Source organism: Corvus moneduloides, chromosome 4, assembly GCF_009650955.1.
Source record: "Corvus moneduloides isolate bCorMon1 chromosome 4, bCorMon1.pri, whole genome shotgun sequence".
Lineage (NCBI taxonomy): Eukaryota > Metazoa > Chordata > Aves > Passeriformes > Corvidae > Corvus > Corvus moneduloides.
The window spans coordinates 71,676,415-71,702,924 of record NC_045479.1 but is presented as its reverse complement, the minus strand read 5'-3'; the positions used below and the strand labels follow the sequence as shown (position 1 = coordinate 71,702,924).

General features: G+C 42.4%; 1 protein-coding gene across 2 annotated transcripts in view; it reads right to left on the bottom strand.

Moving 5' to 3' along the window:
- MKLN1 (muskelin 1) overlaps positions 1–26,510 on the bottom strand; it is a 102,522-nt gene that overhangs the window by 33,290 nt on the left and 42,722 nt on the right. For both annotated transcript variants that reach the window (XM_032105500.1, XM_032105501.1), the window contains 3 exons: positions 18,596–18,708; positions 2,978–3,190; positions 879–1,100 (listed from right to left, as the gene is read on the bottom strand). In XM_032105500.1, coding sequence (XP_031961391.1) covers positions 879–1,100; positions 2,978–3,190; positions 18,596–18,708 — 548 coding nt within the window. The remainder of the gene's footprint in view (positions 1–878; positions 1,101–2,977; positions 3,191–18,595; positions 18,709–26,510) is intronic.

Sequence of the window (26,510 nt, the reverse complement as noted above, 5' to 3'; positions counted from 1 at the left end):
CCTATTTGAAAGGTCCTCAAGGCCCTGTGCAGAATTTTGTGTGGCAATATGTTTTTCCACAAGATTTTAAAGAACCATTCAAAACAAAAATAAAATTGAAAGCTCTGAAAGCCCAGTATTCACTATAAAAATTCTGATCTTTCACTTGAAAGGGGAAGAGAAATAAATCAGCAATTTCTTCAAATTGGTGGGTTTTGAATGGTGTATTAGTAAATATTTAAACATCACATTTATTTTAATTCTCCTTAATTCTCTTCTCTTAAATAGACATGTGGTTGATGGACACAGCTGGAAAGGCAATGGAAGGTGGTTTTTAATACCCAATACAGAGTAAAATGCTACATACACCCCACCCCTCTGCTCCTCCATGAGGCTCTGGATGGAGTGTGTCCATAACCCCAGCTGTTTACAGCTGCTCAGGACACAACAAAAAGCAGCTTGATGCTCCAGCACCAAGGGCTCTGAGGCCTGTGCAACTCAATGCACACCCAGTAAGTCCCATTCCAGTAAAACAAAGAGTATCTACCAGATCAGAAGCTTCTAAATTCCTCTACTAACTTAAAAAGAACACATTTTTTGGGTCAAACTGAACCACAGCCTTTGGATCTACTCACTATTATTCCATTAAAATCAACTCCTTTAAATTCACCTTGATTTTCACTTGAAATTTTATTCAGTTGAGTCATGAAAGCTCCTAAACTTGAATTAGCACCTGCTGCACTTACCAAAGCAGCATCAGAATGTCAGCAAACATCAAATTAACTGAGACAACACATCGCTCAGGAGATTAAAGAGCTCAAAACTTGCAAGAAAAACCAAAACCAGATGTTCTCCTTCACGTCAGACATCATAAATCAAAGTAGGGTGTGGATACTCACAGAATGGAACAACATGCAGTGTCCTATCCGGGACTGGATATCCTCGGGTCCGGCGTTGCAGGAATCCTCCCTCAGAAGTTTCCACGTCTGGCACTGACAGTCAAAAGCAAACAAGCCACTGAACTGGGGCTCACTGGCTCTGCTGTCGTCCACACTGCCATTGCAGGTCAGAATTCGGCCTCCAAAGGTGTAGATCATGTGTTTTTCAGAATCCATGCACATCTGCAAGAACCAGGGAAGCAGTTTTAAGCTGGCACAGCAAGACCTGAACACTCTGATCTAATCTTAAACATGCCTCTCCTGCAAGCAATGCCTACTAAGCTAAGACGCTGCTCTGCACATTTCCTGAGCCTCCAACCAACAGGAAAGGACACACATTTTCATGGTTGTCAGGTCTTAATCTCATAAAAGAAATTTAAAACACAAACCTAATTTCTATATGCCATTTAATATGCCAAAGAAAAGACTAAATGTACCCTTCATCACCTAAAAAACCTGCTGATTTCAGAGAAAAGTACTTGAGAGTCTTTCACAAGGATTCATAGGGTTCTTTTCTATAGATCCATAGTTTCCACAGAAAAAATCCATGGGGATCTTTTCAAGCTACACCCTTATAGCCAGAGAGTTAACAGAGTATCACCTTTGGCAATGGCTGAGCAAGGAAGAAATTCAAAACTGCTGCTAATTCACTGCCCACCACTCAACTGAAGCAAAAATCAGCCTGTGATTTGTTATTGTGATTCCATTCCAAGCACACATTTACTGTTACCCCCATTACTGGAACACAAAGTAGGGGCATAACCTGGCCAAAGATTCCTCATGGAATATATTTATATATTTAACCCTCAAACCTGAACTGAGCTTATGGCACACAAGAGAAGCACTGCAGCATAGATCAAACCAAACCAAACTCCCTGACTCCAGGTGATGTTTTCAGACAAAGTGCAAAGCAGAGGGTTACAGAACACCAGAGGAGGAAAAAAAAGGCAAACCAACAGACAAGATTACAGTAAGATAGAGATGCTACTCAGCAAAGCCTACTCAAAACACTTCTAGTGCAGCACATTTCTGAAGGTTAAATAAAAACTGAAATTACAGTAGGTGCTGAGGGAGAGAAGAGGAAGAGCTGTGGATTCAGAGAACTCAGTGAGGCCCCTTTTTCCTGAGAGACAGCGTAGGATAAAAAGGAATCTTTTCAAGAGGAAAACAAGGTACCCAGAGTAGCCCTGCCAGCTGACAATTTCCTTGTGCCTCTTCCCCCAACACCTGAGAGACTGGCATTGGTTATTAATAGAACAGAAAGACTGACTGGCTTTTGTTCTGCAGACATGGCGTATCTTTAATTTTCGGTGTCAGCAGAAAGGCACATTGTGCTGGCAAACAGCAGCTTTGGTTACAAAACAGCCAGTACCAATAAAAGCAGATCTTGGGCTGCTTTAAAAATGAGTACTGATGTGCTGTTTCTTGGCGATGTTTCATTTAAAAAAAAAAAAAAATCAATTGAGAACAAAATACCTTTTTCAAGTAGACAAAAACCACTGAACACAACATAAGTAAAGAAGTTTTCAATTTGAACACGTGGACAGATGTGACTTTTTAAAGGATTAGTAGCCATTCCTCTAAGGTGTTTCAAGCTTTACAACTCAAGCACATTCTACAGTTCTTAAAGTAACCAGCTTGGAAAGAATCCTGCTCCTGTGTTGGCCTCATTCCAGCAGCTTGCTTGGAGTATTCTTCCAAAGGTACCAATACACAGCTTTTCAAGTTGCTCCCCAAGGCCCTCTGGGCAGGCAGGTCTGCAAACCCAGCTCAAGGAGACTGATTAAAACCAGATGAACTGTGCTTTGAGCTTTAATAAAACGTGTCTTAATAAAATGCATTTGTCTGCAAAGGTTTTTATGATTCTTCTGACTCAGTTTGATTAGAACACCAGCATCCAGTGGCGTTGAGCAGCAATGCTATTAGGATTTAATTGAGTGCTCACACCCTCCTCATCCCTGCTCTGTTACCTGGTGCAGCACCTTGAAATGGCAGAGACTAGATCGAAACTGACTTTTTAAACACTGAGAACTTGCAGTAGGAGGATGAGTGTGGCTGACCTGATGATCAAACACCAGCTTGGGGCCTCCATCTGCTGCAGTGTCCTCGCTCAGCAACATCCAGGTGTTGGTGTCGATGTCGTAGCGATAGAAGTCGCTTTTCAGGGACTTGCTGTTCCTCACGGAGGAATCCAGGTACCGCCCCAGGGTGTATATCTGCCGTCGCTGGATGTCAATGCACATCTTGTGACAGGACCTGGCACTGGGACCACTCTGAGAAAGGAAAGGACCACAAAAATAAGGAGAATAATGGATTTAATATTGCTCCAGGTAGGTCGCTAAGGGAAAATAAGTATTAGCAGCAACTAGAAATCCTTGGGGAATTCAGGAAAATCTGCTTGCAATCAAATACAGGATTAATACATAAATAGTTACAAGAGCACATCCCATAACTTCAGTCCTTTAGAAAGACACCAGCAAAAACCTTAATGTGTTTGTCACAACAAACTTATGATTTGAACCCCTTTTTGTCAGATTCCTTAGAAAACAGTCAGTTTCTCCCAGAAGTGATTCTCAGAGGCGTGTGAAAACTACTTGATCTTTTAAAATAACAGAAGTCGATGCACATGAGAGGCAAATTAAGATGTCACAGCCTATAAATAACTACACAGGAAGAAGATTAAGAAGTGCTCTATTACAAGAGCCTCCGTTTTATTAATAGGCTGTTTTCTAACAGATCATAAGCAGACACTCCCCCAAGCAATCATATCCCGTAATGGCTCTGGGAAGGTAACAAAAGCACTCCCTGTCCTTCACAAATAGATATGGCCCTCCCAGCCTCCATCTAAAAGAAAGTTTCCCACGGTAAGCAGCATTGCCCTGAGTTATGATCTTCAAGAGAAACACACAAAGTGCCCCATGTCAAATTATTATGGGCTTAATCCATCCAGGAGTGCTCAAGTTAAAGCATGAAGTAATTTATTCAATGACATTATGATGATGATACGCAGTCCTGGGCAGTTTCCTTTCTGCTTCCCAAATCTCATTCTAAGGGCCTTCATACTCTTTTTCTTGAAGCATGAGAGTGATATTCTGGTACTCCAAAACATTAGAAATGAAGATGTACAAAGCCTTATGTGCAAAATATCAGAAAAAAGAAAAACATCACATCCTGAGTGTAGATCAATTCTATAGTTTGACACAGTTGGGTGACAGGACACAGAGAATGGCTTCCCACTGACAGAGGGCAGGTTTAAATTAGATACAGGGAAGAAATTCTTCCCTGTGAGGGTGGGGAGGCCCTGGCACAGGTTGCCAGAGAAGCTGTGGCTGCCCCTGGATCCCTGGAAGTGTCCAAGGCCAGGTTGGACAGGGCTTGGAGCAGCCTGGGATAGTGGAAGGTGTCCCTGCCCATGGCAGGGGTGGCACTGGATGATCTTTCAGGTCCCTTCCCACCCAAACCATTCTGGGATTCTATACCAAAAAGTCTATTAAAAATTATTGAAAAGTAAAGATTAGGCAAGTAGGCAAGGATATAGCAAATCACTAAAATCATTACTGAAGACTTACAGTTAAAGAAGAGTAGCCATATCACACCAAATAATCAGCACAATAGTTGCTCCATGTGCTACCAAGTACTGCCTTATGAAAAAATCTGCATAATTGTACCCTTTCACTCAAATTCTACTGAAATTTAAAGTACACTAATGGAATGCACATCACTAAATTGCCTAAAAGAAGAAAGGAAGCATTACATCTTTGTTGTCAAAAGCCTGCACTATTCATGTTACAGAATTCAATTTCTTGATTAGGCAATGGTTCCAGGAAACTGTTTACAATAACTCAAAAGACCATGTGAAGAGGTGAACTGAATTGTTCATATCTGGTAAATATGAAGCATTATGTCGGCAATGATTACAGCTTTGAGGATTAGTTACTTCATGGCAATTAAGATAATTTTCTTTTCTGAAAAAAAAAAAAGTACTGATAGCAGTGAAGTATTAGCATAAAATCCTGAAATGCAGCAAAAGCTCATTCATTGCCTTTGGTCACGTGGAAGAAGATGACACAGAAGGCAACAACACAATTTACTTTGTTCCTAGAAAATACAAAAACAGTATCTTGCAGAGGACCCTGTTCCAAACACACAGGGGAGTACCTCTGCATGTGAAGCACCAACCTGCACACACACAAAGGCAGCCCCTGGTTCACATATAAGTCACCCCAGTGTGCAAAGTCCATCCCAAGCCATGGAGCTGGGACACTGAGGGATATGGCACCAGTCCTCTGCCAATGAGCACGTATTTGCCTTGGCACAGCTGCCTTGTAGGTGAGATGTGAGGACCCACCTTGCGCTTTCTGAGCCTCCCCTCTGGCACGTCACTGCAGTTTTTTAATTGAACTGGACAATTTAAGAATCATCCCCTACTCCCTGACCTCTATGTGGACTAAATTAAATCCTCCCAAACTCATTCAAATGATGTCTTTGGCACTTTCAAGAGTAAATCTCCAATTTAGCAATTTCCAGACCCTGCCTTGCCTCAAAAAGCTACATCATCAACCAAAATTTGTCTGCGCACAGACACAATGGCTGAGACACTTCACAACTCAACTCCCATTTCAAGGCACTGGCACCAACAACACAGTTGCTACACTAAATATACAACATACAGATTTCCTATGACTATTTTAAAATGAGAAAAGAATTCATGAAAAATACCTTTTTTCTTGAATTACATCCTGGCCACATCTACTTTTTTAAAGATCTCTTAAGGTATTAACATTCCATCTCTACAAACACAGAATCTTCATCACCTCAAGCTCACTCAAGAACTTCAGCTTCACCAAGTTGCAGAGCCTGCCATAGCATGAGCTATCTCTTGTAATACAGGAAACTTCATCCAATTCAAAATTTGTTCTCAAAGAAAACTGGAGTTCTGCCCGCACACCACTCACAAGATCACATGGAACCTGCCAAAAGTTTCCTCCTTAGCCTACATGTTTACCAAAATGAGTAAATAACTCCATTAACAATGGTACACGCTAGTTTGACATTTGAGGCAGAAAAGGGGGAAGGTCTAAACCTGTGTTCACTTCTGAGTTCAGCTTGACCATGGCAGTCCTTGCAGTTCGTATGTACTTCAAAGAGGGACACAATGTCCATTTAGAAAGACACTGCAAATGAGTAAAACGCTTCAAGGCACATGTGATGAATCAAGAGCCCGTGGGTGGCTATGAGTGTTCATGCAAAGCCGTGTGCTCCACGTGGTTACAACAGCAGCCTGTTGTTCACAAAAGGAACACACTGCCACAACTTGTCATGGACACAGCAATCCAGTAAATTCAAATGGGAAAGTTTGTTGATTCCACAAATGTTCAAAGAAATCTGACCCTTTAAAAACAACTAGTGAGAAAAACTGGACCATGACAGAGATGACTCTCTAACCTAAGGTTGAAGAGATCAAGCATGGCTAGAGGGCAAAGGAACAAACTTCTGTCTCCCTGCCAGGATGTAGCCTGGTCATGATCCATGAGTTCATGTCCCAAGCTGAGTGGATCTTAATAGAGATCTCTACACCCTTCTTCAAATTCAGGCCTTAGCACCAAGTCACGGTTTTGATCAGCTGCTTCTGTGGTTACCTGAACTCCTAACAAACCCATGCAAGACTCCTCATCTCTGGAAGTGTTCAAGGCCAGGCTGGATGGGGCCCTCAGCAGCCTGGCCTAGTGGAAGGTGTCCTTGTCCATGGCAGGGAGGTGAAACTAGAGGGTCTTTAAGGTCTCTCCCAACCCAAATCATTTTGTGATTCTATGACTCAGTGCTTTACTTTAGATCTGGTTTCTTCTAAGTTGTTGACACATGAAATCTACATTTTTGCAGATGAAGTTTCACGACCTGATTGACTGAGGTAGCAGAGGTGTCCCTTCCCAGACAGAGCCCATCTTCCGTAAGACTCTAAAAGTCACATCCACCAACAGCACCCAAACGACCTGAACAAACACTGGCTCTGGGGACTCCTTCCAGTTCTCATCAGAAAGCTACTGGCAGACATTCTGCAGAAACCCCACGTGAAAGGGGCTTGTGACTGGGCTAAAATGGCAAGCAGTGCGTTGCGCTGCTTTGGCCTGTGCCTCAGCTGCTGCCAAGGCTGTGATGGCAAGAGGAAAGCATTAGCATATCACATTTCTAACCTACAGGACACCAAACAATACCAAAAACGACTAAGCACAGGCACTGCTGGGTTTGTGTGGGACTCAATAAATGCCCACACAGAGCCAGGACTGACCTGAACAAAGTGGCTCTGTGCCACCCAGCTCCACCATACAATCGGCAGAGCACAATAACAGCTAAAACAGATTAAACAGCATGTGCAGAGTCCCATTTGGAAGTGCTACAAAATACCAAGCTTTATGCCCAGCTCTAAGGCTCTTCCTCAAACAGGTTGGTGTTGATGCAACTTCTCTGGTCTCTACAACACAGATAAACGTCCTGGTGAGGGTGGGATGGTGGGGAAAGGAAGACAGTCTGTATGGTCAGGAGCACTTAAGACAGGCTTTCAATCCTTTAAGCACCCAGGGCCAAATAGGATTTTTAGGTTTCGTCAGTGCTACACGAAATTCAATTGTGCAATGCCAAGTGAATACACAGTATACTTTATGAAAAGCCTTCTCAACATGCTAAGCCACTTTATAAAATCTAATTAGAGCTTTCTTCATTTAACTTGCAAATGCTGAAAGCAATTATCCCACTTAAGGACTAACTTACAAAACGTTTTCAAAAAGCAACACAACAGCACCGAGAGACAACACCGCCTCCTTAGAATAATTGATTTGTTCCTATACAGGGGAGAAAGGATTGGGACTCAACTCCTTAGGGTAGGGTCTGCTCAAATCACTATTTATGCCAGAATCAGCAGGCATCATCTTAGCAACAGCATCCTGGCATGCTCCACTAAGGCACAAACATGATAGCTTTCATTTTTTGGTTTGTTTTTAAGTAAGTGTCCTATGAACCTCCTTTAATGTGAACATGACCGCAGGAAGCCGGTTCCACTGCCCATCCCAAACAAAAACTGGGGGAGCTTGGCTTCTTCTGGTTATCATAACCTTTTGCAAATAAAGGGGTTTCAGTTGCAAGAAAAATCTGTTTTATTCAGACCAATCCAGATGAAAAATCTCAGGAGCAAGCCTGGATCCTGTTCAAGAGTCAGGGAAATAAAGAACAGCTGACTAATTCTCCGTTCTTGGTCCTGTAAAAGACTGAGAGGAATGTGAACACTGCCTCCAGTATGAAGTTCAAAAATAAGCATCATGAGGTAAATGCTCTTGTCCTAAAGCAAACTAGGACGAGGACATAAAAAGACACAAACAACCTACTTTGTTTCCAGTCCTGAGAGCAGCCTGTCAGGCAACAAATAGTCCCTCCTGCCTACACACAACTGCAGAGATTAATTGCTCTCATTTCCCAGTTTCAGAGTATAATTCATTTCCTCCTCCACCCCTCCCCCCCCCCCAAAAAAAGGGAAAGTTCTCCATAAACTTGAAAATGAAAGGAAATGCATATTATTCTTGGCATCAATTCAAGTCCATGTGCTTTAAGATTAGAGCTTGTTAGTGCTTTATCAATGCCGGTCTACAGCTAATAGCTCCTAAAATGTTTCATCTGAGCTGTAGCAAAGATTTGCTTTGCTCTAGCTGAGCACTAAATTCAGCAAGAGAAACAACTGCAGCCACACAACAAAATAAAACACTTCCATCCCATACAAGTTACTCACAGAAGGCATTTTAAGTTTCTCATAACCTAATGGCGCCAGGAACATAATAAAATAATTTAATCTGCTGGGTTTTTTATGGTAGCATGGAGGATTTGGATGGCACATCAGCCCAGAACACAAACCAGAAGGAGCTGGGAGCTGATGTATCGTTCCCATCACCCACAAAATCACCGATGATGTGTCAGGAGCACCAAACCACCAGAGCACACTCAGCCACACAACAGGAGCATCTCAACCATGCTCATGGACAGAGCAGCCCAGCATGGGCACATGGCGGGGCTCAGAGCCCTCTGTAAGGGTTTCTTCAACGTGAAAGACCCTCCCTTAAATAGCACATCCCAATTTCCTACTCTGTAGAATGGCAGAAAGCAGTTCCACCTGTGTCTTTTTATGTCCAAGACTTAACAGCTCCAGCAGTAGATTAAAACCCTTTGGATGTCACACAGGGTAGATGCAGCAAAGGACTGAATGTTTCTAGGAGCATAAAATGGGAGTTTAGCTCCAAAAAACAGATTCTGGATGCTCAATGTACACTCCATTCATTTAATTACTCTGCAAATAATCCCTGGAAGCATCCAAGGCCAGGTTGGATGGGGCTTGGAGCAACCTGGTCTGGTGGAAAGTGTCCCTACCCATGGCAGGGGTTTGGGATTAGATGATCTCTAAGGTCCCTTCCAACCTTCAACATTCCATGGTTCTTGCCACTGTTTATAAAAATAACAGATATTCCAATTTAATTTTAAGGCTGCTTTACCAGTTACAAAGAATATTTCTGAGAATATGCAAATTCATCAACCATGGAATGGTTTGGGTTGGAAGGGATCTTAAAGCTCATCCAGTCCCACCACCTGCTATGGGCAGGGACACCTCCCAGTAGCCCAGCTTGCTCCAAGTCTTGTCCAGCCTGGCCTGGAACACTTCCAGGGATGGGGCAGCCACTGCTTCTCGAGAAAACTGTTATATATAATTTAAATATTTTCTGCCAATAAATGTTTTAGGAAGCCTAACAAATAGACCAGAATCTGTCTAAGAGTCATGATGCTGAAAACTCCTCAGGACCAGTACTGGAAAGCCACGAATTTACACAATTTTTCACACAGGAGAGTTAAATGTCTTACGATAAATACTAGGTTTGGATATCAAAAAGTTGTAATCAACTATTAATAAGTCCAGGCACAGCCAAGACAGGGAAGGCATCCTCGGTCAGGCAGTTGACACAGAATTTGAGCTATGGCTAATCTGCTTACTGGTGCCCTCCTGCAGAGATGCCACGGGACAGATTTACCAGCAAAGTCCTCTCTGGGCATCTGACTCAGACATGATGGAGCAGATTAAAGTCAGAGGCAGCTTTTAGCACACACTTTTGTGTGCACATCTCTTCAAGATGGGAAAACAATAAAATTAAACAGGGATGAAGATTTTTTTTTTCTCCCCTTCCTAAAAGCACACTCACATTTGGGACAGTCCTAATTTCCCACTGTTGATGCTGCACAGCCTTGAGCTGAGTCTGCCACAAAGAGACTTTCCCTGCTTAAGTTAGAATTAAAAAAATAAATGGCCTGATGTTCTATTTTTGAAAGACGGTTCAATGAGCTTATAAGTCAAATGATCAGGCTCAGAGATCATACGACACGATCCTTATGACAGCAGTGGGCTGGATTTGATGACCCTTGACAGCCCAACCTTCCAGTCTGACATGAACTTGACTCCAAGTCTTTGCTCCATCCTTCAGGGATCAGCACAGGTTTATCACAGCACAGACTCAGTGCAGCACAGGAACACTGCTATGAAAACAAATAGATAATGCTCTATTCCCATTAAATTATTATTTATTAGCCTCCCTGCCAGCCTGCTTGCAGAAATAACTAATTTGAGAGTATTTTTATAAAGGAATGAATTAGTACATGATCTTCCGGCTTCTGATGTGCCCTGATCCAGGTACCTCTAAAGACCAAGTGTGTCCTCACAGCTGAACTTTCCAAAGCACCAACATTGTGCTTTGACAGCTGTGCTGCCTGACTTTTCCCCTACAGTGCAGAAACGGCTTTGGCAGACAATGCCAGAGGAACTGCCAGTGCAGGAGCCACATTCCTGCATCTTTTGAGCTCTCTGCTTTCATACCAAGGTACCATCAAGGCCTTCCAGCAATGCATAACACCAGGGATCTCATGCTGCAGTACACCAAGACATCTTACCAACCAGTGGACAGTGAAAAGGGGAGAAAGCTCCACATCTTCAAGCATGCAAAGAGTAGGAAATAATTTGTGGCCGCTCAGTACTTAAAAGGAGGTTGTAAAAAAGATTAAGGGGAACTTTTTACAGAGGCAGATAGTGACAGGACAAAGTGGAACAGTTTTAAACTAAAAGAGGAGACCTTTAGATTAGCTGTTAGAAAGAAATTCTCAACTCAGGAGGGTGGTGAGGCCCTGGCACAGGTTGCCCAGAGAAGCTGTGGCTGCCCTTGGATCCCTGGAAGTGTCCAAGGCCAGACTGGACAGGGCTTGGAGCAACCTGGGATAGTGGAAGGTGTCCCTGCCCACGGCAGGGGTTGGAATGAGTTGATCTTTAATGTCCCTTCCAACCCAAACCATTCTGGGATTCTTTCATTTACGTGAAGAAGGTTGAAGGAATGTGTATGAAGGTCTTACACAGGCTTTAGTTTACAGTCAAAAATAAAAGTCATTCAACCTTTGTGATTCAGCTTACAAATGCAAACAAGAGAAGTACTGAAGGAATACCCCAGTACAAGGCAACCTTGCAGTGAAAGGACATCAATTCTGTGCTATTTCTAACAAAAGACACAATCCACCTGCAAACCAAGTGCTGCTCACACTGGTGAAATGTGAAAAAATATATAACTTCTTAAATTTTACCAAGTAAATTGTCAGTTTGTTCCACATTCACTCCTCAGCTTTGCTTTCAGCAACACTGATGAAATGTAACAGACGACCCACCAGAGAACCAGAGCTTTCACCAGCTCCGAGATCGGCCCTCAGGACAACATCCCTTGTGTGCCGAATTTAACTAACCCCATTAACAATTGCAGGATGTTGAATGAGGTCATTTTTGCATGCACCACAAGTTCACGCTGTCCTCTCATTACCAGTAACAATGGCCAACAAAGGTCCAGCCAAGAGAGATTTTTCCATAGACACAAACTACTCAGCTGAGCTACAGCCCCACTTGCAGACCAAAAGGCTGAAAAAATTTAAATGGTTGCTTATAAACTGTTTAGCCACAAAGGTGAGGATGCAGCAAGGTTACACTTTTGGAAATTGATTTTTTTTTTTAATTTATTGTCCCTGAGATGTCAGTGATAGACAAACATGAAATTCTAAGTCTAAATCCTTCGACAGACACAGGCTCTCAGATGTTTCTGAGAAAGTAAAGACAGTTTCAAACAGGTGACAAAAGAGTAGTTTGCACCCAAAGGAGTAAGCAAGTCATAAGAGTGGCTGTTTCATTTCCTAGAGCCCAATATCAGTAACATTTCCATCATATGCATGCCCTGGAAAATTCATGGATTAAGTCCTATTAAACACACTAAGGTCTTTCAGGCAGGTCTGAATTCAACACATCACTGCACCACCCATTCTGACAGTAAGTTCTCTTGAGACACTCCAGAAAGCTCAATTCCTAATTACCTCCAAAATCCAGTGACTGAGATACCTCAGTAGTAAGGTCCACAAAAACTTACTACATTTTCAAGCATGTAATTATCCAGACAATTTAGCTACAGATTTGTCTGGGATACTACTTGAGACTGCTTCCCCTATGTTACCACCTTGGGATAACCAGTATTTCTTTAGGGATTTCTGTATTTGTACAGACTGAGGAATGTTAATGTAACATTAATGTAAAAAGTCTCCCAGTGTAGCTGAAATAAGACATTACTCTACTCACAAGGCAAAGCAGACTGGTGTGTAAAGCTACTTTCACTCACTGGCAAAAGAGTAAGTTTTCCTTCTACCTCTACATATTCTCCTGTTTCTTTAAAATCCTTTTCTTTTAATCCCTTCAGTGTGAAATGCAGGGGTCCTGACATTCCAGCTGGCTCATCTCACAGGTGCATATTTCTGTGTCTTTAAAAGCCAAAAGGATATAAATCAGAATTCCTTGTACCAATATCAGCCTCTTCACTAAATCTTTACCTGACAATCCAGTAATGTTGTTTTCCCCCAAAATGCATCCACAGCCACCCAAGAATGACTCTACACTGCCTCATCTACTATTCACAGGGAATTGCAAAATGCATTAGGATGATGCAATAATGTCCTAATAAAGCCATGTAAGTAAAATAAAGTTCCATTCCAGACCAGAGATCAGAGCATTAAACTCATCATAAGCTGCAGTTGAAGTGGTGATTTTTATCGGAACATAAACGCCACAAATCAACTCTGCCTGATGCATTACTTCAAGGACTAAAAGTAGTTTTACTTTGCAACTGAAAGCTTTATGATGACTTGGAAATTCAGTATAACCTGAAGACTGGCACGCACAAGCTCCAGGGCTGCCAAAGTTGCGCAGCCTCCAGAACACCGGGCACAAGGCATTTATTTAATGCCTCTTCCTCCACGAGACTGACTTGAACAGCAGCGTGTGGAGGAAAGGGACCTCCACACATTCAAACATCTGGTGTGAGGAATAACTGAAGTCTGGCTTGTTTTCTGGGCTTTTTTTCATGCTGGAAGCAAGAAATACAGGCACCCAGTGAGGGAACTGAATAACTTAAGACCTGGAGCTGTTTTCAAATATGGATGATCTTTTCCTTAAAAAAAATGTCAAAGTTTAAAAAAAAGACAAATAAACCAGTGTTAAGAGGACAGAATTGGAGGCACACATAAATCAGCTTTAAAAGCTGAAAACCTTTTCCAAAATGTTTACTTAAAAATAAATTATTTTTAAAAGCTGAGGTGTTACTCCCTCAACAGGGTCTTTGTGCTTTAGGCTGCCTAAGTGGAAATCACTGGGGATGTCAGTCAGGCATACGTGAAAGTCTCTCTCTAACATTCTGGGGAAAGAATACAGGCTTAGAACATTTTAAGCCATTATGCTACTAATAGGGAGGAAAATAAACCATTAGCCTGTGATATTTAGGATCAGCCTAGGATACTTTTCATTTGGTTCACTTCAGCATCTGTCGTCTTTGTCCCTACTTTAGTAGGCATTTGCACTATTTAGGAAGTTGGCTCCGAGGTACGTCTGCAGTATCCAAGTTTCTTTCAGGGACAGCTGCCTTCTCCCTATGTGCTTTTGTGGCACCAGGCATCTCATACAACTGAGCATCTGTACCACTGGAACTGCTCAGCAGTAGGACATGGCACATTCACTGTATTAGATCTCAAGTCCGTAAACATCACAATATTTGAAACAAAAAGCCCCTCAAGTCACTTGAAGTGTCTTCCAAACTGTATCACCATCTGTGGGAAGAAGTCAATATTTGAGACTAGTTCAATTCCTACACTTCAAACAGCATAGGGTAAAAGCTTTACATTTATAAGCTCATGTACTGCTGCATCACACCCAAAAAACCAGTCAGAGGTGTCACAAACTCTTAACAAAATGCTTCTGTGGTAATACAACACTGAAAGCTTTGGGTAAATTCATCCATGTCAACAAATGTAAGGAAATGCATGCAGAGACTGGAGAAAATTTAACTGGAAATACAATAGCAGCTGAAATTCCCCCTGGCTCTCACCATTAGGAGATCTTTCTACACTTGTCAGCTTTTACTTTCAGCATCCTGGAAAAGCACTTGGTGTTCACAGCAAACTGTCACCTCACAATACACCCATTCTCTACATCATTCTGAACCTAAGGAACAGGAGGCACTTGTTGACCTACACTTTCCTTCATTGTGAGGAAAGATTTATCTTCTCAAGCAGTTAAACCATGACAAGACCTTCACTTCTACCTATGGCAAGAAAACACTTCAAAAATTTTTGAGAGAAACACAGTGTCACCTAAACCTAACCCATTTACACAATTTCCATGTCCTTCACAGAGCTGATTTGAGAGCAGGGTTTTTCTCTGAAGAAGCCAGAATGAGGATGAGTCAATGTATTTTCCAAGAAGCAGCACAGAAGGTACCAATCAGTGCAGTGACACTGTTTGAAGGGAGCTCCCCCCATCTCTGGTCTCTAGGAAATGCTAAAACAAGGTACAGGAATACCAGCGACACACAAAATATGCCAACTATCACACTACTTTAGTCTCATTTATCTGATCTCCAGAGGCATCAACATCCCTCAGCATTTTGATCCTATTTCAAAATCCCCACGCCTATCAATTTACACCAAACGAAGTCTTTCCTATGCTTAAAACTGTCCTCTGCACTGAATTTCACTAAATTACCCTTCAAAAGAGAAAGCTGCTGCTTGGAAACTAGAAATAGACATCAAAACATACACATTAACTTTCTCTATTAACTGACACTGGCCTAGAATAAAAATGTCCAAGGAATGACAAGGTCTGTTTTTTTAAAACTATTTATTCCCTAATCCTGAAGAGGTCTGTTGATCTACAGCCACTAATAAACCCTGAAGACAACAGCATCTGTCAGAACATTCCACCTTGATTTTCAGGGTAGAAACTCTTAAAGGCTCTTAAATGAAATATATTTTGGCTGGGCCTTGTGCCAACTTATTCACAGAGCTGTCACACACTCCAGAGACAGAAGCTGTGGGTAAGCTGAGAGATCCTGAGCTGCTCCATGGAGCATCTCCCTGGAAGGATTCAGGCTTGAGGACAAGGATTTGACAAGGACAGCAAGAGCCCTGCTGGAATACTCTGAAGGGATGGTGGGATCTGTTTGTCCATCAGCAGTGGTGGTGTGTTCACCAGCAGGTCTCCATACCCTGTTTTTCAGGCTGTAAGTGATCAGCTACTCCAGCAGTGCCCTGAGCATATTGTCCAGACATACAAGACAGACACGGAGGTGGTAGAGCATGTGCAGGGAAGGGAACAGAGCTGGGGAAGGGTCTGGAGCCCCAGGAGCAGCTGAGGGAGCTGGGAAAGGGGCTCAGCCTGGAGGAAAAGGAGGCTCAGGAGGGACCTTTTTGCTCTCAACAACTCCCTGACAGGAGAGGGCAGCCAGGGGGGGTCAGGCTCTGCTCCCAGGGAACAGGGACAGGAGGAGAGGGAATGGCCTCAAGTTACACCAGGGGAGGTTGAGTTTGGATATTTGGAAAAATTTCTTCACTGAAAGGCGTGTTCATCCCTGGAAGAGGCTGCCAAGGCAGTGGTGGAGTCCCCATCCCTGGAGTGATTTAAAAGCCCTGTAGATGTGACACTTGGGGACATGGTGTAGTGGTGGCCTTGGCAGTGCTGGGAGAACAGCTGGAGCTGATCTTAGAGGGGTTTTCCAACTTAACTATTCAATGATTCTATGAAAAAGAGCTATGGAAAATCAGCTTTGGTGGTCTAATTGTTAAAAAAGACAAATGCAACTTCAGGTGACAAAGAGACACCTCACTGGAAAACTTTGAAAAACAGCAGCAAAAAAGTTTTTAGAAAAAGGTCAAACAACCTTTTCCTAATGCAGTGCAACAGAAGCTGCCAGTACCTTTATCCCAAAAGCATTACTGTGCATTATCCCTACAATAACACTGGACAGGATGCAATTTTCACCATATTTTGCTCTTGTCCAAGTTTAATTATTGAGTGGCTAATTTAACCACTGTCACTGATTAATTAGAATAAAAAAGCCAGAAGCAGAACTAGCACAATACAACAAAATAAGATTAAGCTCTACTGGAATCTACTCTGAATATTTTTTAAAATTCCATGTCAACAGACATTTCCTTTTTGCAAATTGTTTGTGAACAGTGATGTCCCTATTAGAGAAACATCTGGAGTCTCTGTTTTTGAATTTACTTTTCAACATTTGAGATTGACCTTTTCATTTCTAAATCAGGTTTCATCCAGATCTCTTTGGGAAAAAAAAAAAAAAAACAAACCACAACCCACTGCTGGTTTCCAAGTAGAGCTGCTGCCAGTTCACTGTACCTCTGAAAGTCACCAAAACCCTGGACTACACTTCAGGAGGCCTCTTGAACACTGCTGAATATATCACAGAATCATGGAATGGTCTGGGTAGGAAGGGACCTGAAACATCATCTTGTTCCAACCCCCTGGAAGGTCCATGTGCAGGACCTTGCACTTGGCCTTGTTGAACTCCGTGAGGCTCACAGGGGCCCCACCTCTCAAGTTTGTCGCAGAGAGTCCTTCCAGAATTCCCCTTCTAAAGACACCCACGTTTCTTTACACTTTTCTCTATTAAGTACATCCCTTCTTCAAAATTCCTCATATATTCATAGATTCAACAAGTCTCCACTTACTAAAAATTCCTCTTTCTTCCTCTCTCCCCATGACCCTTCCCATCTTCCACCTGAATTTCCTGAACTTCCATAACACTCTGTTAACATTTTTCCCTCCAAAATCCCTTTATAATCATTTAACCACATCAATTCCCAACTCTTCTACTGTGTCTCCTGCACAGCCCTCCTTTTGTGCATCCCTCCTTCCTCCCATTCCAGTTTTATCCTGCTGGAGTCAGGCATGAGGAACCTAAAGAGAAAACATCCCAGCCAGGCCTCCTAAGCTTTACAGAAACTCAACTGGATGTGGCGTGACCCCAGCAAGAAAGGAAATGAATCCCTTAAACACCAGACTGACCCATACTGGTTTGTGCAGGAAGAAAACACAGTAGCCCCTTTTTGACTAAACACTACATAAATATAACAATTTTACCTCTCCACAGCTTTGTTATGACAGAAACCAGAGTATCATGTTGCCCATTTTGTAAAGGATGTTCCAATCAGTAAGTACATGACAGAGATTTGAAGGCTACAGGAAATGCCTGTGAGATTTTATTCTTTTTTTTCAGCTCAGGCTATTTGTCCTACTTGATTACAACCTCTAAAAACCTTTGCCATGAAAAAAATGAGAATATTAAAGTGTTATTTAATCTGGTAAGGAAGCTCACAAAATTAACCATGACAAGAAATTGGGAAATACAAATGAGAAACAAGACATTTTTATACTGTTTTCAAACAGTTGAGGAAATCAACTCCCAAATTTGTCAAAAAGTGGAGGGATCTCAAACTTTTCATACCTCCAAGAAAAGGTGGCATGAGTTGTCCTCTGACAGACAACTAATGAACTCAAAACACAACAACCACACAGAACTTGAAGATTTCAGCGGACAGTGAAAGGAATTACACAGGCCAAAAGTCTTGGACTTTTTTTGTCTCGCCCTATAACCCAAGCTACATTCATTTCAGGTTTCATATTGTCAAATACTGAGCAAAATAGGCCAAGGAAAATGGTTCAAATGAATTCCACGAAAGCTCTCAGGGTTGTGTAGCCTTTGGCAGTAACCCCTGTCCTCTAGATTTCCATCTGGTAGTTGTCCATTTCTATTCATTTTTGACAGAAGCTAAAAAAATAAACAAATTGTTTCTGAAGCTCGAACACCAGGATCGGGTCTGAAATGTTCATTAGCAAGTTCTTGGAACCTTCCAGTGGAAGGTGTCCCTGCCCATGGCAGCAGGGCTGGAACTGGATGATCTTTAAGGTCCCTTCCAACCCAAACCATTCTGTGATTCTGTGATAAGTCTCATGGTTCAGCCACACTAAATTATTTAACTCGTGCTCTACTCACTGAGCTGATTTTTCTGCTTTTGAGAAATAAACTTTTCCCCTCCAGGAATCTTGAACACTTCAAAGCCACCTCCAGCTCACATTTTCCCCACATAAGCACTTCAAAAGTCTTCAGAACTTGAAGGTCTGAACTCTGTGGCTCTCACCTCCTGCTGAACTTCAACACAAGCACTTTAGAAGGGGCATTTTTGTGGGCAACAACTGATGTATTTTAAAAAATACGGATGTTTGCAGAACTTACCTCTTTCTCAGTATCCCTGGATATACAGGTCCACTGGTTTTCCTTCACACTGTATGCCCAGAAGTCAGCCAGATCCTGAGTTCCATCCCAGCCACCAAACAAATAAACTGTTTCTATTATTAAAAAAAAAAAAAAAAAGTTTTATTTTAAAAAGAGAATGTGTTTAAACAGGCTAATGCCCACAAAACATCTGTGACAAAGAGACTATCAGAAGAGAAATTTAAACTCTTTTTTACTGAAAACACCACTCCTCTTTGAATGGAACGAGTCATCAAGACAAAAATGTGGTTTGGTTTAGTAATGGAAGATTTTAGGGTTGATAGACAGCCAATTCTCAGAGTCATTTTCTATTTCCACATTTACATAAGAGGCAATCAAACCCACAGCCTTCTGATTAAAATTCCAGACAGACAAATGAACAATATTTAACATTTTGGATCCTGTGCATGTAGTCTGTCAATGACATCTCAGCCTGTGCCCCGCTTGGTGCAGGATTTATACATCAACAAGATTTCTGAGATAGAAGCAGCAAATCTTTTCTGTTTAGTCCATCCCTTAGACAGAAAAATCTACTTCAACTACAAAATCCTCTTCAAGGGAAATGTCTTCCATGAAGTAACTTACCTGATGCCACGAAAGCCAGTGAGTAGAAGAGTTACAAGTTTAAGTCAGTGTTTCAGGGCTGTCACCTCAAACCCACAACTGCTCTGTGTACAACAAGTTCTAAGGCTTCCCAGAGTCACTGATAAAACCAGATGAAGCCTTTGAAGAGGGGAAGCATTTAAGAAAGGAGTTTCTGTTCTGCCATGGAGAGATAACCAAACTGCTCCCATTATAGAAACAGCACTATCTGGTCTCAAATGCTAAATATACTTCATTTTTAGACTGCATTAAAACACAACACAAAGCCAAGTCCAAGAAGAACAAGCTCCTCAAGACTTGCAGAGCTTTGAAAAACTCCTTTAAAATCCAAAAACCACTTCTATTATGGAGGTAATGGCCAATTTTTAATCCAACACCAATTAAAGAGCAGGGTTAGAGCGCGATTATAAAATGGGACTAGTCCCTGACCCTTACCTACCATCAGGATAGTGGTCATCACCATGGAAAGGTTACCCTGGTTCATTAACTTTAATTACCCTTCCTCCTGGACTCAGGGCTCCCAGGGTTCCCTGCAAAGAGCAGGTCCCTTTGTGCGCATAAATTCTCACAGCTCACAAAACCCACATTACCACAACAGCTTCATTGATAGCCGAGAAAAATAAAAGATTTGGCACCAGCTAAAAATCCTACTGGGACCTTGCCAAAATGTCAGGCCTGCCTGGAAAGGCTTTGTTGGCTCACATGAAATTTAATAGCAAACCTGAATGACTCCGATGAAAACTCAGATTTTGGAAGTTACCTAACCCAGGCTGACAGAATTGAATGTGAGCACTGAGAGAGGAACACGAGCACCCAGCTGGTGCTGACCATCCCCAGAGCGACACCCTGAACACAAATGGACATGAACTCTGTGCCAGGCCCATTCTTCATCATGAAGTAAAACTGTAGCTCACATGAAAGAAAGGCTCCATCACTGTCCAGACCCAATGAAAATAATTTTTTACTTTCATGCCTTATTGCAGAACTATATGCATACTTTAGAGGAAGGTTCTGTGTTCTAAAAAGATTATTTCTTAATACATAAATGCATCTGTTGCTGGTAATGTCAAGCAAATAATTTGTTATGGTTCTCCTAAAATTTGGAAATGTTTTCCCATGGTATGAAGAAAAAAAATAGTTGTTTGGTGGTTTGTAGGATTGTTCTTGTTTGGTTGGGTTTGAGTTTGATTGTTTTTCTTTGGTTGGGTTTGAGTTTTTTGGGGATTTTAAGGATTTTTTTGAAGTCAAGCTCCACTCTATTTCCCAACCAGTATCACTGCTTGAATTCTAGCTGTTAATTCAGATTTTACAAGAGGGATTTTTTTTTCACCCTGCATGCAGAGACCAACCAGGACAGATATCAAAGGACAATATTCAAAGAAGAGGACAGAGGCCATAAACCCCAGGCAGCAGCAGTGGGGCAGCTCGAGGGGGGCCCAGCAGTCTCACACCAATATAACTCTGGTAGCACTGGGGAACTCAAGGAGGAAAGGATCCTCCCTTTGCATCCAAGCAATCTGGAACACAGCAAAATTGATGCTGCTTTATTAAAGCAAGTCTCTGTTCAGCTTTAGGGGCAGAGAAGGAGAATTTTCAAATCTACCTGCAAGGCAACAAGAAAAAAACATGAAAGCAATTATATTTACCCAAAGCTTTTACCAGCTACGTTTAGGAAGTCAAATTTCTCCTCCAGCATCCTCAGCTTATTTCCTCTACATTTATTTCTGAATACAAATTCAACACTTTGAATTAAATATGTTCTTTGAGTATTTCTAAACTGCTTGCTCAGTCAAAAATGTTTCTGTAATGTCTGAGTTCTTTTATTCCCTTACTCTCTGGATGATTAAAAGGTGCCAGAGAAGTCCTCAAATTAGAGAATGTGCATTCCCAACAATCAACATATTTCCTGTCAACCTCTCCTTAATTTCTGTTTTTCAGAAAAGTAGCAAAGCAGCCTTCTCTAACACATTAAATATCAAAATTCCTGGGGAGGCTTCAGTCCAGGTTCACACACATTCTCAAGGACAGTTCTTTAACTCCTGTTAACTCCATCTTCTCCATGTGGTGAAATCTTGGTGGGATTCTGGTACAGGAGGCCTTCCTCAAGGAATGCACTCCAATCCTGGTGACATATTTAACTACATTATTTGGTCAAGTGGTATTTCCATGTCTCTGCTAGAACAGTTCTCTATGGAATATAGAAGAATTATGGATCTACAGCACCTCTGCAAGTCATCTGGTCCATCAGTCATCCCCCAACCCCCTCACAGGAGGGCTAACTTCAGCAGAGACCATGTTGGCCAGGGAATTATCCAGTTATACTTTGAGTATCTCCAAGGATGGACATGCAATGACTGATAAACTTCATTACAATTTTTTCACCCCTAATATCTAACAGGATTTTCCCTTCCTGTCCTTTATCCTATCCCTCTGCTCGCCCCAAAATGAGCCTGGCCATCTCCGTGCTCTCACCAGTAGCTGAAGACATCTCTAGGATCCTCCCATGAACCTTTTTTCTACCAGACAAACAAAACCAGCTCCCTAAGCATCTCCTCACACATCACATGCTCCAGCCCTGACCACCTTGGTCAGTTCAGTTTGACACAATCCTTATTTTCCCAGAGAGCCCAAACTGGGCACAGCACTCCAGATATGTCCTCGAGTACCCAAGAGAGGAACATCACCCTCCCCTCTCCCTGCTGGCTGTGCTTGTGCTGGTACAGCCCAGCAGGAGAGGCTGGCCTTCAATGCCACAAGGACATGTTGCTGACACATGTTCCACTTCCAGTACCTTGCAAATCCTTCCATGCAGCAAGTCCCCAGTCTGTCCTCCTGCACAGCTGTCACATCCCAGGGGCAGGATCAGAACCTCTCAATTCTCTCCTGCAGCCCCTCAGGGTCCCCTGGACTCACCGCCCTCTTCTCCAGTTCATCACCCACTGCCCTCCCAGTCAGCTGCCAGCCCAAACTTGCTGGGGCTATACTGGAGCATCAGTGTCCCAGAACTACAAAGGATTCCTCTCAGAAACAAAAAGATCAAGGTGTAAGATCTCACAAAAGCCGCCTACAAAAGGATGTCACTTCTCCACATAGCACCCACACCTTTAGTTATGTGCCAGCAGCACTGTCCACTTTGTGAGGAGCGTTTAAGACCACAAATCCAAAATCAGCCTAAAATCTTCTTGCAGTATCACATCCCTTGATTTCTGAGCCACAGTTCAGCTGGATGCAAGTTGGCTGGATACAAGGGTTTTTTTTAAAGGATAGGCACACAGTCCCAAATGTGAAAGCACCATGAAGTTGAGTAACCTCCAGGATTCAGCAGCTGTTTGTGTTTCAGAGCTTAGAAGCCATCTGTGTTTTGTTTCTGAGATCCCTTCATCCTGTACACAAGTCCTGTCTTTAAATATCTTATGGATAGCAGTGTTTTCCTCAGGCAAAACAGCATCCTTCACGTCTGCTGCTCTCTCTTCATCTTTTTCATCTTTCCACGCTGCTTTTGAACCAGCCTTGTCATTTCTGCTGTGCTGCCCACATATACGATGGGCACGCTGGGCCCACTGCTCTGAATCTCCCTCTCTTCCCAACCCACAGATTTGTCCTCATTTATCTAATGGAAGGAAGCAAACAGAATTCCTTCTGACGAAAGGAAAAGCAAAATGATGTACAACCAAAATTACAGAGCAGTTGCACTTCAGTGAGAGCACAGAGGTACCACATCAATAAAGAGCATTTCACTAATGGTTTCCCTCAAAAAACTGTTTTGCCTGCCAAAGAGAAGAGAAATGGACACAGAAAAGAAACCATCCTGGTTGCTTTGCTGTTATTTCTAAAACAGGCTCATTGGAAAACTTCAGAAGGCTTCAGCTTTATGAACTAAAAAGATGAACACTTAAGAAAGCCTGACATGACATAACATAAAATATCCTTTTTTTTAATAGAATGGCTTCTACATGGTCTATATTTCTATTGTTACCAAAATAAATTACATGGCTTTATGGACTGCACTGTCATTCACTGTGTCTGCCCTGTAAGAGCAGATCAATTCCACCTGGCCTATGGAATTATAAACCACATCTCCAAAACACAACACACAGACTGTTCTTAAGTACCAACATTACTCCTGAAAACTTTGCTTTTGGCAATTCACTTACCCATTCCCACTTTCTTCCAGAATAAGCACTGGAATTTTGAAACATGTGCCATATCTGACCCATAAGGAGGCCAGAAAGGGCAGACTCCAAGAGCTGTTAATAAGGAACCAGTGGCAGATGCTGACACCCTCATCCAAAACTGCATTAGGGTTCAATTCCCTGGGAACACAGTTTTACACATGAACCTTTGTGTTACTGCTCCAATATTTCCCCAGGGCCTACACAAACAGCTTCTCATGTCTGACATTCAACACACAACACTGTGTTCTTGTGTAGTTTTGGGGTTGTTTGGGGGATAATTTTGTTTTAATCTATGTACCTGGGTTGCAACTACTCAAATACTTCCCCTTCCTCGTAGAAAAGCAGAGAGAACTCTCCAGCCTCCCACATGGAAAGCTGCATGAGAAATGCACCTTGCAGGGAAAAGCAGGAATAGCACAAGCTTTCTGTTTTTATTTGCAGCTTAAAGCTTTAAAGTACCTAACAGCTATAACTGTGACTTTCTCTTAGTTAATGCATCTGCATTTGTATACCAAATCCAACCTCCTAATTCTGCCATCCAGAGTCATTCCAGTCTGAATGCTAACGGAATTAAATGCATGGAGGACACTGTGAGAATAACTAACTTCCCATTTTTAACTTTTCTTTTTTTTTTTTTAATATAGGAAGACATCAGGCTGCATTCTCAGTTCTGCATCCCACAATGCCTACAGTTCAATTGCAAACTGCTTTACGAGTTTTCCAAAGCATCAGGAACACTGCACTTACTCAGTCAGCTGTGGCAGTGTCAGAGACTGAAAACAGTTCATGCCTCAAACATTGATATAAAGTTTTGCTCATTATAAATAAGCTACAACTGAAGAAGCTTCCCTGAAGAGTGGGACTTTGAACTGAAAGTCAAACTGTTGATTAGATAAAGGGAAACCCATTGTTCAGTCATCCCAGGCTGAGGGAAAGGCATGCATCCACAAAAGGCCAAAGCCACCAGCTGCAACTGTCCCCGGCTGAGTTTGGGGTGCGGGAAGAGCACAGCTCACAGACGCCAGGTTTACACAGACTCCTCCCAACCGAGTGGGGAGGAGGAGGCTTTGGGTGCATGGTGCAGCCTCTGGTGAGAGGCAACAAACACCCATCCTCTGATTACACAAACCGGCCCAGCTGTGGAACCCCCAACCCCACAGGCCACATCCACAGGACATTCATGTGAGAGGCTTGGCCCCACAGGACTGCACGGGATGCAACAGACCCAGAGTCTGCTGTGAGAGACCGACCCCCGCCCCAGGGGGACATGGCCAGACATGCCTACCTAGTCTGAGCATGTACACCCATGGGACTCTGTGCCTTCTGGGGGGACCTTCACCACCGAGAGACCAGCTGGAGAGGATCAACGAACATCGCTGGGATCCACGGAGTGGTGATACTTTCCTTATTCTGTCCCTGTCACTCTTTCTGTCCCCCCCACCTATTTTCTACATGTTTTTCTCTCTCTCATATTGACCATCAAATAAAACCCTTACTATTGCCACTGGCATATGGTCTTGTTTGTACCTTAATTCGGGCAGAAGCATTTCTAAGAACCTTAAAACTGGATCATAACAGGCAGGTATTAAGAACAGGAGTATCAGATGGAAATGAGCTCCAGCACAAGTTACTGGCTGCCAGCAGAGATGCTAAATTCTCTTTCAGTTACTTTCAGCCTGCTCTAAGTGAAAGATAAACCATGCTGAAGTTTAGACCAAGTTAATCCATGTTCTACCTGAAACTGATAAACAAAGTCTCAGTGACTCTACGCACTATCAGCAACTTAAGATCTAGCTCAGCTACTCGCCAACCCATATCCTCTATCTTAACACCAGCACATGCATCCAGCAAGCTCAGTACTACTAAATTAAAATCATTTTTCTAGTCAGTAATATTTGGTTAAAATTTCCTTGAGGTTAATCAAAACACTGAACCATTTATAGTTCACTGATACCTACAGCAGGTCTGGCCATCAGAGATGAAAATTTGCTTCCAACGCTTATTCTATGTGATATGGAACTTCAGAATCTCCTTGTAAGTATGATCTTGATGTTTCACTTCATTTCCAAAAGATTCAAGTTGAAGAAAATACTGATTTTTGAGAAGGCACTCACTCTTCTAACAAGGAGTGCGAAGTGAGACGATTTCTCTTCAGTTGCCAAAGTCTTCTAAAAAAAACTCACTCAGCAAGTGTGTGAGTAAGGAGGGAGGATGTCTTTGAAGGGAAGAGTACACCACTGGCTGCTCCCTCTTCCATTAACACTGGATCTGTCCAAGGTTAGCCAGGGAGCTTTCCAGCTCCAGTCTGTAAAATGCATCCTGACAGAACTGGCTAAATTCCCACCAGCTCGTTAAACTCTACCTATATCCAAAAGGAAAATTCCAGCAATCAGCAATGGGAAACAGCCCCAAGAACTTCCCCTGGCCTATCACGAGCCAAATTAAATGGCAAAAACTGATCATCTCAAAAGTATTTCAGCTCTTACATGCCTCAGTGGACCTGGATGCAAAACTAAGAGCAACTTCCCAAAGAGCCCACAGGGAAACTTTGGGATGGTATCCCACCACCTCTGAACAGAGCTGCAGCAAGAAAGGACCAGCATGAGAGAGGGAGGAAGATCCAGGACTCCACATCTGTGGGTGCTGTCCATCCACTTTTGTGCAAGTAAAAAACAAAAAATGGTATATATTTGATACATTTACAAATACACATTATACAGATTTCCATAAATAATATAAATATTAATAGATAGGAAACATGCAAATATATCCAAAGTATATATAATACATATAAAATATATCAAGAAATACTGAAAAATATATGGATGAGTTTTACTGCCTTGTTAAAGCAGAGTGAAAGTCAAAGGCAGAGCTAACTAAGCCTTACTGGGGCCTTAAGAAAACTAAGAGGAATGGAAAGGAAGGCTCACACTACCATGGATATTTTATTTTCAGGAGGTGTGCAGGACTATCATTTCCAAGTTGACAAGGATCATGTTTCTTCCACACTCTTGTGAGACACTCACTACTAATTCCTGAGGCCACTAGGGAGCGTTCCCAGCCTCTGCACAGACAAACACCGGCAAATCCTCCAGCAG